The 10,210-nt window shown below is 61.2% G+C and overlaps 1 protein-coding gene across 1 annotated transcript in view; it reads right to left on the minus strand.

Moving 5' to 3' along the window:
- Positions 1-69: 69 nt before the first annotated feature.
- Positions 70-10,210, minus strand: part of NARF (nuclear prelamin A recognition factor) — a 20,129-nt gene continuing 9,988 nt past the window's right edge. The window contains exons 6-12 of the mRNA XM_025047093.1: positions 9,755-9,889; positions 6,323-6,441; positions 4,911-5,040; positions 4,508-4,571; positions 3,480-3,617; positions 2,963-3,120; positions 70-1,438 (exon numbers count right to left, since the gene is read on the minus strand). Of these exons, the coding sequence (XP_024902861.1) occupies positions 1,197-1,438; positions 2,963-3,120; positions 3,480-3,617; positions 4,508-4,571; positions 4,911-5,040; positions 6,323-6,441; positions 9,755-9,889 (986 nt within the window). The 3' untranslated portion in view covers positions 70-1,196. The remainder of the gene's footprint in view (positions 1,439-2,962; positions 3,121-3,479; positions 3,618-4,507; positions 4,572-4,910; positions 5,041-6,322; positions 6,442-9,754; positions 9,890-10,210) is intronic.

The following is a 10,210-nucleotide window of genomic DNA, read 5'->3' on the forward strand; positions in this document are numbered from 1 at the left end:
CCATGGGGCAGGTGGAGCCAGCCTCCGGCTGGGCAGGCAGTGTCGGGCTCATGGAACCGTGCACACTCGGACACTTGGACCGTTTATTCCACAACCAGGCAGTGCCACAGAGGGGGGACACCCCCTGTAAACAGACTGGCAGCAACACACACAATTTCACACACCACAGAAAGGCACACGGGGACACGATCCAGGGTGAGGTAAGGGGACTCCAACACGCTGAGACAGCGCAGCCCTGAGGGATCAAGAAGGACATCATCACCCACGTTCACAAGTCCAAGTGCTTTGGAGAAGTGACTCCTCCAGGCCACCACGGGTGTCTGTCTCATGTCCCAGGCTGCAGAGGCCGGTGTTTGCAAGCCCTCTCCATCTGGCTGTCTGGGGGCGGGATGCATGCACCCCCTACTCACTTAAGGTGAGCCCTGCCCCCAGCTAATGTGCAGGGTAGGGTGCCCGGTCGAGGGGTGCACAGAGGACATGGGGGGAGTTTGGGAGACGACTCCCCACAGCCTGGCCCGAGCAGGGCAGCCCACCTCGCCATCTGCTGGCGGGAACCGGGGCACCATGCCCGCCTCCCCGCCTGGAGATGAGGTCCGCTCAAAGACTGAACGCACCGTGCCCCTGTGGGGCCAGTGCCCAGAGTCCCAGGGGCAGGGTCCCGTTCCAGAAGGAGCGTGGCCACTGCTGCCAGATCTCAGGTTCTTTTCGAGAAAAGCTGGCAATGCAGATTTGTGTTTGAGCCCCGACTCCAGGAGATGGCAGTTTATTCATGTTGTGGCAAAAGCATTTTCAAGAGCAACGTCAATGGGTAGAATCTGGAGCCACGAGGGCGACCCAGGACCGTGGCCCGCAACCCCGCGCCTGCCCGGTGCCTTCACGGCCACAGGGGTCTGAGGCGCAGGAACCAGAGCCAGGTCCCTGCCTGTCACAGGACACGTGGCCCCCTAAGCCTGGTAGGCGGTCGTCTCCACCCTGGCGCTGGGCCAGGCTCCGCCGGAGGAGGACGCGGGGGACGCGCGCGTGCGCTGGGCAGCCCTCCCGTGCTCAGCCCTCCCAGCACACGCTCGGGAGACAGCGCCACCCGCGGCGGGCGGAGGGGGCTGACACCAGCGCAAGGAAAGGAAAGCCGAGCTTTTTCTTCCAGTGTCCCTGATGCCCCACTCAGTGCTCCCCCGTCAGCGGCCGTCCAATCGCCATCACCATTTGATGTCTCGGCTGCTGGCGGGGCGCCCAGGGCCCTGGTAGGCCATGTGCAGAGCCTCCTGGGCCCTGGGGGAGTCAGCCCCGCCCAGCCACTCCTGGTACAGCGCCTGCACGCTGGCGCTGGCCTCTGGGGCCCGCACGGGGATGCTGGTGTAGATGCCTTCCATCTGCCGCAGCAGGGCCCTGTCCGCACGCCCGTCCTCCGCCAGGGCCTGGCCGCGGCCATTCAGGCACCCTGAAAGACACGAGACGCACTCACTCTCTTCTTGTCCCGGAGAACGATGGGCCGGGGCAGTGGGGACGAAGCAGTGTAGGGTTTCGTGTGGCCAGGGCCTCAAGCTAGATCCTGGACACGTGTGCCCCGAGGCCTCAGGAACCCTGGTCGCAGGCTCACAGCCCCATGTGCTTCCCAGTCCCTCCCTGCTTACACTGCTCACGACCTGATTTTACCTAAAACCCAAACAACTTGCTAACCTTTCAGAACTGGGTGGCTGTGTAAGCGAATCTGGATCCCCAGTTTTCCTTGAAACTCATCACAATCAGGAGAGCACAGAAACAATTCACAGCAGCTACACCCCAGTGTCTGCACAGTGCCCTTGAGCACTGGTCCCCACCTGGGCTGCACCTGGGAGGGGATGGGGACCCGAGTCCACATACATGGGTGCTACGACCTGAACAGGGAAATGACCCCACACATCGGTGCTGCGCACTCCCAAACACAGGTAACGATGTCATGATTTACGGGATAAAAATGCATCTAAGAGCACCTAGAGCAAACCCTCCCCGGCCAAGCCTCCCCACCCTTATCCGCTGGCAGCTCCCAACAGCTGCCACTCCTGACCTCATATCTCAAAAAGACACTCGGCCGAGGCAAAGAACTCTGCTTTCCCAGGGAGCGGCTGCTTCTCTCTTCTGGGGCCCCAGGCCTGCTCCCCAGCTGAAGCTCTAGTTCCAGGGCGTCGGCTTGTCCAGCCCAGCCCCGAAGGGCCCCTCACCTGCCCCCCAGACGCCTCCTCATTCTCACCTCCCATCTGCTCAAGAGCTCAAGGTGTAGGCTCTGCCCTCTGTGCCTTGACCCCTGGAGCAAGGTCAACCAGGCTGTGAGGACCCCAAAGCCAGGGCTCACCCCTGTCCTCAGCGCCCCACCCCCGCCCTCCCCAAATGCTCATGGGGTCTCCGCTGCCTTCTAGGCTGCTTCTCCCGTCACACCCTCCACCAGAGCCTCCCTTGCTCGAGACAGTCTCGCACCTGGTACCTCCACCTGAGTACCTGTGGGCATCTCCCAGTCTGAGTGCCACAGACACCCTGATCCCCTCTCCGAGTTGGCTCCATCACTGCCCAGGGCCCACACGCTTCCCTCCTCCCCCACACCCTCACCTACTCCACCAGCAAGTCCTTGTGGGGGACCCCCATCCCCAGTCCCTCCTGTTGGCCTCCATTCCTCACGCAGGTCCCTCCCATATGCAGGGACAGACTTGGCTAGAGGTGGCGGGGGCTGTTCAAGCCACCTGAGGGCCAGCCTCGGCTCCTGTGTGCCTTGACTCCACACCGGCTACCACACGAGCTGAACTGGCTGTCTCCTGGTGCCACCCGTGCCGTGACTCCTCTGGGGATCCCCTCCCCCAGGGGACTTTCGAAGAGACATCAGAGTGCCCACTCTTCTCACTAGGTGGGTGTGAGCGGAAGAGGGGGACTGTCGTGTCCACCCTCCCCACAGCCGCTGGGGCCGAGCGAGGCTCAGGGTGGGGCCAGGCCTCACCCCCAGCGCAGGCGAGGACCTCCACGAAGTGGTATGGGAACTTGCCCCTCTTCAGCTTCAGGACCACGTTCTGGATGTTTCGAAAGCCGTACGCAGCAGCGAAGCGCAGCAGAACCTCCCCGTCCCTTTCGAGGGTGACCTCCTGGAAGTCTTTGTTCCTGTGAAAGGGACAGTGGGCTGTGACCCGCCGAGCCCTCCTGCAGCTGGAGGGGCGTTTCCACCAAGTCCGGAAGGTCGGCAGAACAAAAGGTCTTTGTGCAAACACAGAAAGGCCTCTGATCTTGACGGTGTGAACACCACAAACGGGACAGCCGCCCCGACACGCACAGGCTTTGGGGACCCTGCCCTAAACAGCAGCACCGAGCGCGCGCACGCGCACACGCGCACACGCGCACACACACACACAACCCCGACACGCACAGGCTTTGGGGACCCTGCCCTGAACAGCAGCACCGCGCGCACGCACACACACACACACACACACACACACACACAGACCGTGGGCGTCCGCACGCACCTCAAGGTGCGGTAGGTGACCTCCCCCACGTCTTCGTTGAACAGCTCCTTGGCCGCGTGTCTGAAGATGTGCGCCAGGTGCCCGTCGGAGCTGGCCCCATCGTGGCGCCTCAGCTCCTCCTCCCTCAGGTCTCCGAACCTCACCAGGCAGAGAGAAGCGACAGGAAGAGTCAATCAGACGTCCGAAACTGCAACACGCGAGCCTGCCACGGGGATGCTGAAACCCGTTACCGACACAACCCCGTTCTACTGAGCTGCGACGCATGGCATGGAACGTCGCTTGTGCCTGAGTCTCAGATGCAGCGGGGGTTACGCTAGAGCTGTTCAGCTGGTCACTTCTCTCCCTGTTGCCCATGTGCCGGGGCGCATCCCTCAGAACTCCGAGGGTGACAGGGGCTCACGCCAGTCTGAGCCCCAGATGAGGTTGCATGGTCAGCCAGCTTGGTGCAGGCCGTGGCCACGGGCACCAAGGTGCTAAATTCTGTATGCCTCTGGCCAGCCTTTCACAAAAGGGCCACAAACAATCCTGGCGCCACCACTGGCTGGACCTGCGGAGTGGTCCGTGCACGCTCTGCACGTGCCCGGAGCACAGGATGCAGCAGGGCTAGAGTCACCGCCGCCTGCAGAAACCCAAGGGACCCGAGGCCCCCGCTGTTTCCCCAGATACGTGTACCCGGGGCAGGGCCAGACTCAGCGTCAGGGGCAAAGGGAGCCGGGAGCGGCAGAGCGCGGTGGAGAATGGGCGGCCCCGCAACCAGCCGCAGACACAACGTCCCACGGCCCCGGCGCGTGGCACGCCACACCAAGGTCCTGGCCGCATTCAGGAGCGAGAAGGCGGCTGAGGGTTAGGGTGGGGCCATGCAGCGCCACAGAAGATGGCACCCCGGGTCAGGTGCCACCCTGCGCCCACGCTGCAGCACAGCATGTGGCCTCACTGTGAAGTAGGGAGGCCCTGGCACATGTGACCTCCAGAGATCACACGAGAGGCCCCCTCCACCCAAACGTGGCCCCCCCGCCAAAGCCACTTACAGAGTGTCCACGGCCGCGTCTCTCCCCGAGAGGTCGCTTTGCTCCATCATTTGAACGACTTCACCTACGAACAAGAGGCATGCGGTGCCGTGAAAGGACACCACGGCCGGCACCAACGGAATGTCACGCGTCCTCAAGGTCCCGCAGGAAATTCTAAGGCAGGCGACTTTGGTGGTGTCCCTCCCACAGAGCACAAGCAGCCCACGTCCAGCACAAAGCGACGCTAATAAAATGAAAAATGCTAGAACGTACACGAAGAGTCTAATTCCTTTTTCTGCTCTTGAAATGAGAGATTTTCTCAAATGATCTCTCCGTGTTTTGTTTCCCAAGCAGGACACTTGTGACGACCCCACGTGGACATGGCTGAAACACACTGGCCACGTTCACACGATGTACTGCTCACCTGAGGTTAACACGCAGTCGGCACCCCGGTAACTGTGCAAAGCTGGGGAAAAATCTTCTCGAAGAGCCTCCAGTTTCTTGTCGTAGCAAGGGGCCACGATGACGTGGAAGATCTTGTCTGGGGGCAGGTTCTGTGGAGAAAGCGCCCACCGTCCAGGGCGCCAGGGCGAGGAGGGCGACTTAACGCTGCTGCCCAGCACCCGCCACTGCCCCGGGGCTGGGCCCGCGCTTCCAGGCCGAGCTCCCGCCACACGTCCCCCGCCCCACGTCCCAACGAGCAGCGGCACCAGGCCCACACGTGGCGCTGCCTCTCTCCAGGCGGAAAGGCCCAGGAGCCTGGAAACCCGCAGGAGAGGCGTGGACACTGAGCCTGCTCCCCCCGAACTGGGTGCAGTGATCCCACACGCTGGAAGAAGCCCCTGCTGCGCTGTTACTGAATACCAGCCACTCTACCCCAACTTTCCAGAAGCTTCCCAAGCAACGCCTTCCTGGTGCCCGTGACTGAGCCGGAATTGGCGGCAATGCCAGGAGCTGGCAGCTGCTGAGTGACTCTCAAGGCCAGGCCTGGGAGGAACGGCCCTAATGAGGGCAGGGCGGAGACCAAAGAGGGCGCCCGCCCCTTGTCACAGTCCACAGGAAGCATGCCCGGCAGCATTTAGGACTGAGCCACTCCTCGGTGCCTGGTTCATTTTCCTGTCCCCCAAAATGAATGCTGCACTGACGCCACATCACAGTTCGCCGGCAGTGGTGGTGACTTCATGAGTGGGTCAGGCAGAGGGGAAGCACCCCCTCCCCCCGCAGCAGGGCTGACAGGCTACCGGGGTCACGTGGCTTCGCGCTGCCTCAGGCATCTGAGACACCTGCTGTCCAGCCTTCTCCAGTTCCCACAGCACCTGGCCACGCTTGTTCCCTGAGGAGCTTATCATCCAACCGAGAACAGGCCATGGGAGGGCCACGCCGTGGGCGGCATGGGGCGCCAGGGAGCTCCAGGAGGACCTGGGTCTGGCCGCTGCCAGAGCCCTCGGATCGCAGCTATGGGCGTGAGCTGGGGCCGGGAGAGAGGAGGGGACAGCACGGTGGGAAAAGAGATGGTGCCACACCCGGGTGGGGGAGCTGGGGCAGCTGGGGGCTGTGGAAAGGACTCGAGGGCCCCAGCTGGCAGTCCTGCTGTGTCAGGCCAGAGGCGGCCAAGTGTTCCAGGGGCAGGCAAGGGCGGGGCCCACGCAGGACCTCCTAAGCGAGCATGTCTGGGGTGAGGCCCCGAGCACCCCTCAGCAGGGCGGGCACTGTTTCCACTTGGCCTGGGCTGAGAGCACCTGGATGTGCCCAGTGGGTCCCCGCCCTCACTCACCCTCAGCTCCTGTCACCAGATGGCCCCACAGCCATGCTGCCCGGGCGCAGAGGTCAGCTTACCTGCCGTCGGGCGAAGTAATCCTTCACCAGAGAGCCCATGATCTGCTGGGGAGACTTGGCGGTGCAGAGGTGGGGGGTGAGGGGCTGGCCCAAAACGCGCTCGGCATAGCGGACCCAGCCTGGGGAGAGAGGGGCCCCGCATCAGTGCCCACACTGCTTCCCCACTCCCCATTGCACGCCCGGGACTCGGAGCTCCCGAGGCCCTGACCTCGGGGAGGGGGCTGGGACTCCAGCTTCAGGCTCCGCCACGAATGTGCGACAGACCGCCTCCCCGAAGCCCAACTGACGGGTGTCTGCGAGGGGCTCCCGTCAGTCCCAGATCAGAAAACGGGACGGGAGAAAAAGCGAGGATGGCTGGTCCCCAGAGAGGACACGCTCAGAGGAGCAGCCACAAGGCTGTCACAGGCTGCGTGTTCCAGCTCCACCATGCCAGTGCAGAGTTGTTCTCATGGCCAGGACACGGGACCATGACTCAGATGACCCCCCGCCGTGCCCCCTGGGGGCATTCCTTCTGCTGGTTTCCAAGGATGGACACAGGGCAGCGGTCTGCAGACCACACAGCCAGCAGCTCAACCTGCAAGGGACACAGCTAGCTCCCTCCTCCCGCTGGGCCTGGCCTGTTGTGGACAGCATCTCCTGACACCTCTGACCCCATAGGCCGGCGTGCACACCGAGGCGTCCCAAGATAGGGGTTGCGGGCAGATTAGCCTCCCTGTGTCCACTCCTGGGCGAGAGCAGCAGGCGCCACTCACACTTGACAATCCCTGACCAACTCTCAAACTGCGCCTGTCACCTGCACGCAGGCCTGAATGCGCCAAGGAGGGCGCTGTGGTGACCCACACAAGCCCCTATGAGAAAAACTGGTCTCTGCACACGTGCCTTTGAAGGTTTAAAGAAAAACTACCCACAACATAGACCGTTTGGGGACACTGGGTATTCCCACCTCAGGTCTGGCCTTATAAGGCCGCCACCCACCCTGGCCTCAGCCCAAGTGCCAGCACCGCAGATGTGGCTCCTGGCAGATGGCCCCTCTGTGCTGCGGAGGCAGAAGGCCTTGAGCACCACACGAGACCAGGCTAAGCTCCAGAAGCTGGGTGCCCACGGAGGACCTGGCCCGTGGCGGGGGTGCTGAGCAGGAACCCCAGGGCCCACAGCGCCCAGGCACCTGGAGCCATGAGGATACCTTTGCTCAGGAACTCATCACTGAGCACCAGCAGGGGCAGAGACACTGACCTGTGCCTGGACAGCCCCTGCTCACACTCACGGAGACCCTGGGGCGGGCTGTGTGGCTGCGCAGGCGTGACCAGCCTACCCACCTCCCCAGCGACCCACTCTGAAGGCGCAGCAGGGTGCGCGCTCAGAGCAGAGGTGCCCAGTCGCTCTCCAGATACTCTGCTAGGGCCGGACAGACGCTGCCCCGGATTCCTGCCCGTGGGCACTCTGGCAGGCCAGGCCTGCCAGCCCGTCCAGTCCGAAGCTGAGCCGCTCACCCCCTCCTCTGCTGGGCCACAGTGCAGCCGGCAGGGGGGGCGTCACATCGGGCCTAGTCCCGGCCTGAACCAGTGCCCGCCTACCAGTCCACAGACACAGGGACTCTGTAGAGGGTCACGCCCAGTGAGCCGGCACAGGTCTGCCACGGCCCTGCTTCTATACACCAGGTCACGTCACGTGATCTCGGTACTGGTTTAGGTTCCTTAAATTGTCATAAGAAAGCAAAAGCGACAAAGCCAAATTATAGAAAAAGTTAGTTTGAAGCAGATCTCACCTCACCTCCCTGAATTTGAGAGGGGCGGACACCTGAATAGCTAGTTTCGACACGCTGCGGCACAAAGAGCTCCAGGAGGAGTGTATCCTTACCTAGGAAAACATTGTAGAAGCTCCAAACCTACAAGTAAACAGCCTGCACGGCTCAGCAAGACGACCAAATGCAGCAAACATGGGGCTGGACGAGGAGGGAGAAGCCAGTCGCGGCAGGTGGCGGGGCTGAGTGACAACAGGGCTCTGGGGCGGGCGCCGGGTGGCTTGGCGACAGGACTCCCTGGGCTCCTGACAGGACTAAGGCTTGCGTCCTAGGCTGTGACCAGCAGGGCCTCCGCAGCGAGCGTCCACAAGTGTCTGGTTTGGTATCAGGAGGCCCCAGGTTCCCCCGTCCATCCTGCTGCCAGGAATCACAGCCAGAAAGTCTGGAAACTGCTGCCCAGGGGCACGGGGTGACTTTGGGTGTTTTATGTTGCCCCCTCCTTGGCTGGGCGAGACTGAGCCACAGTGTCGGGCTGCATGTGGCATCGAGTGATGGCCTCACGAGGAAAGCACTGAGACTCCATGCTGGGCACTGGGGGCCCTGGGGACCATTGAAGGTCATTCAGAAAGCCGGGCGGTCCCCAGGCCCTCCGCAGCCGTGCAGACACCACATCAACACAGTCTGCACCTATCCAACGGCTCATCCCTGGCCTTGGCTATAGAGTGCCTGCAGCCCAGGAAACCTGGGGACATCTGCATGCGTCACTTTCCTGGGACAAACCGTGCACCGCGACAAGCCCCACCTGAAGCACAGCACATCCCGCCAGGCCCTGGGCTGATGAATGACACAGCTCAGCTCGTGTGTCAGCCCATGCGGCCTCTGGGACAGATGGCGAAGTTCCTCTGCACGGTTTTATGAGTGGAAAGTATTTCCAGATTCTAAGCAAGCACACCACCAACATTCTATTGTTAAAGCATAACCCTAATGACCAATGGGTGACGTGAAATGACAGAAAAATTTGGAAGCATGGTGGGAGGGAGGATAAAGTTAGAATAGAAACGTAAACAAAAACCTAAAAATTACGTAGCCCACGACTGGCTCTGACGGGGTAGCTTTCCTACACTCACAGGCCTGAGGCATCCAGAAATAAATTTTCACTAAATGTCATTTACCAGCATAGCACTTTCTTCCTTCTTTCCTTACACATGATCTTTCACCACATTCTTGTTCAAAAATTTCTATTTTTCCTAAACTCCAGGTGCCAGACCGCCGATGAAAGCAGGCTGGAAAGAGTACTCCGGGATCGAACCTATCATTTTTTATTCTGTAATTTTCATTTAAGCTGCCAAAGGACAGGTGTTTGCCGTTATTACCATCTACAATTTTCTGGATGTCTGAAATGTGTCATACTTTTAAGAGAAGATAGATTTGCTTTTCTAAATACAGTTTGTCTCAGAATCTTGAGAAAGACAGATAAATGCAGCTGAATTAATACTCAGCTGTCAGGTCTCCTCCTCATCAAGCTCACCAGAATGAATGAATATGTTGTTTGGCATAAAATTGTGCCTCAGGCCCAAACTCCTCCCTCTTGGTCTACGAGGCACCCACGGCCCCGGCCTGGTCCAAGCAGACAGACCCCTGTGACAGGGGCCTCAGACAGCTGGGGCCGGGCAGCTGGCCCCGGCACTCACCGGGACAGGCGGACGTCAGCATGGGCAGCGCGGGCTCCTCCTCGCTGTGCCGGAGGAAGCGGCGCACAAATTCCTTCTGGCCCTCCAGGATGCTGAGGTCCGCGGCCACCGCTGCATCGAAGACGTAGTGCACGCCTGTGGGGAGAGGGGGCTCAGCTCCGCTCCCTGACGCGGGGCCACTCTCCGAGTCTGGGCCTTTGAGTGCCGGACTCAGCAGCAGGTCTGCAGGCACCCCCGAGCTGTTTCGGTCACCCGCGGTTCCCAGGGCTGGCACGAACTCCAGAAGCACGGGACTGTGCACGGTGTTTTAAACGACAGCACGTATTTTTCGCAATAAAATATATATGTTCTCTCTTTCCCATTCCCACCTCGTTCTCTACGTGTCTGTACATAAACACCTCACAGTACTCCACATGGAAGCTAATGGAATGTTATCAAGATACCAGCACCCTCCTC

This window comes from Pteropus alecto, unplaced genomic scaffold (assembly GCF_000325575.1).
Source record: "Pteropus alecto unplaced genomic scaffold, ASM32557v1 scaffold134, whole genome shotgun sequence".
NCBI classification, from domain to species: domain Eukaryota; kingdom Metazoa; phylum Chordata; class Mammalia; order Chiroptera; family Pteropodidae; genus Pteropus; species Pteropus alecto.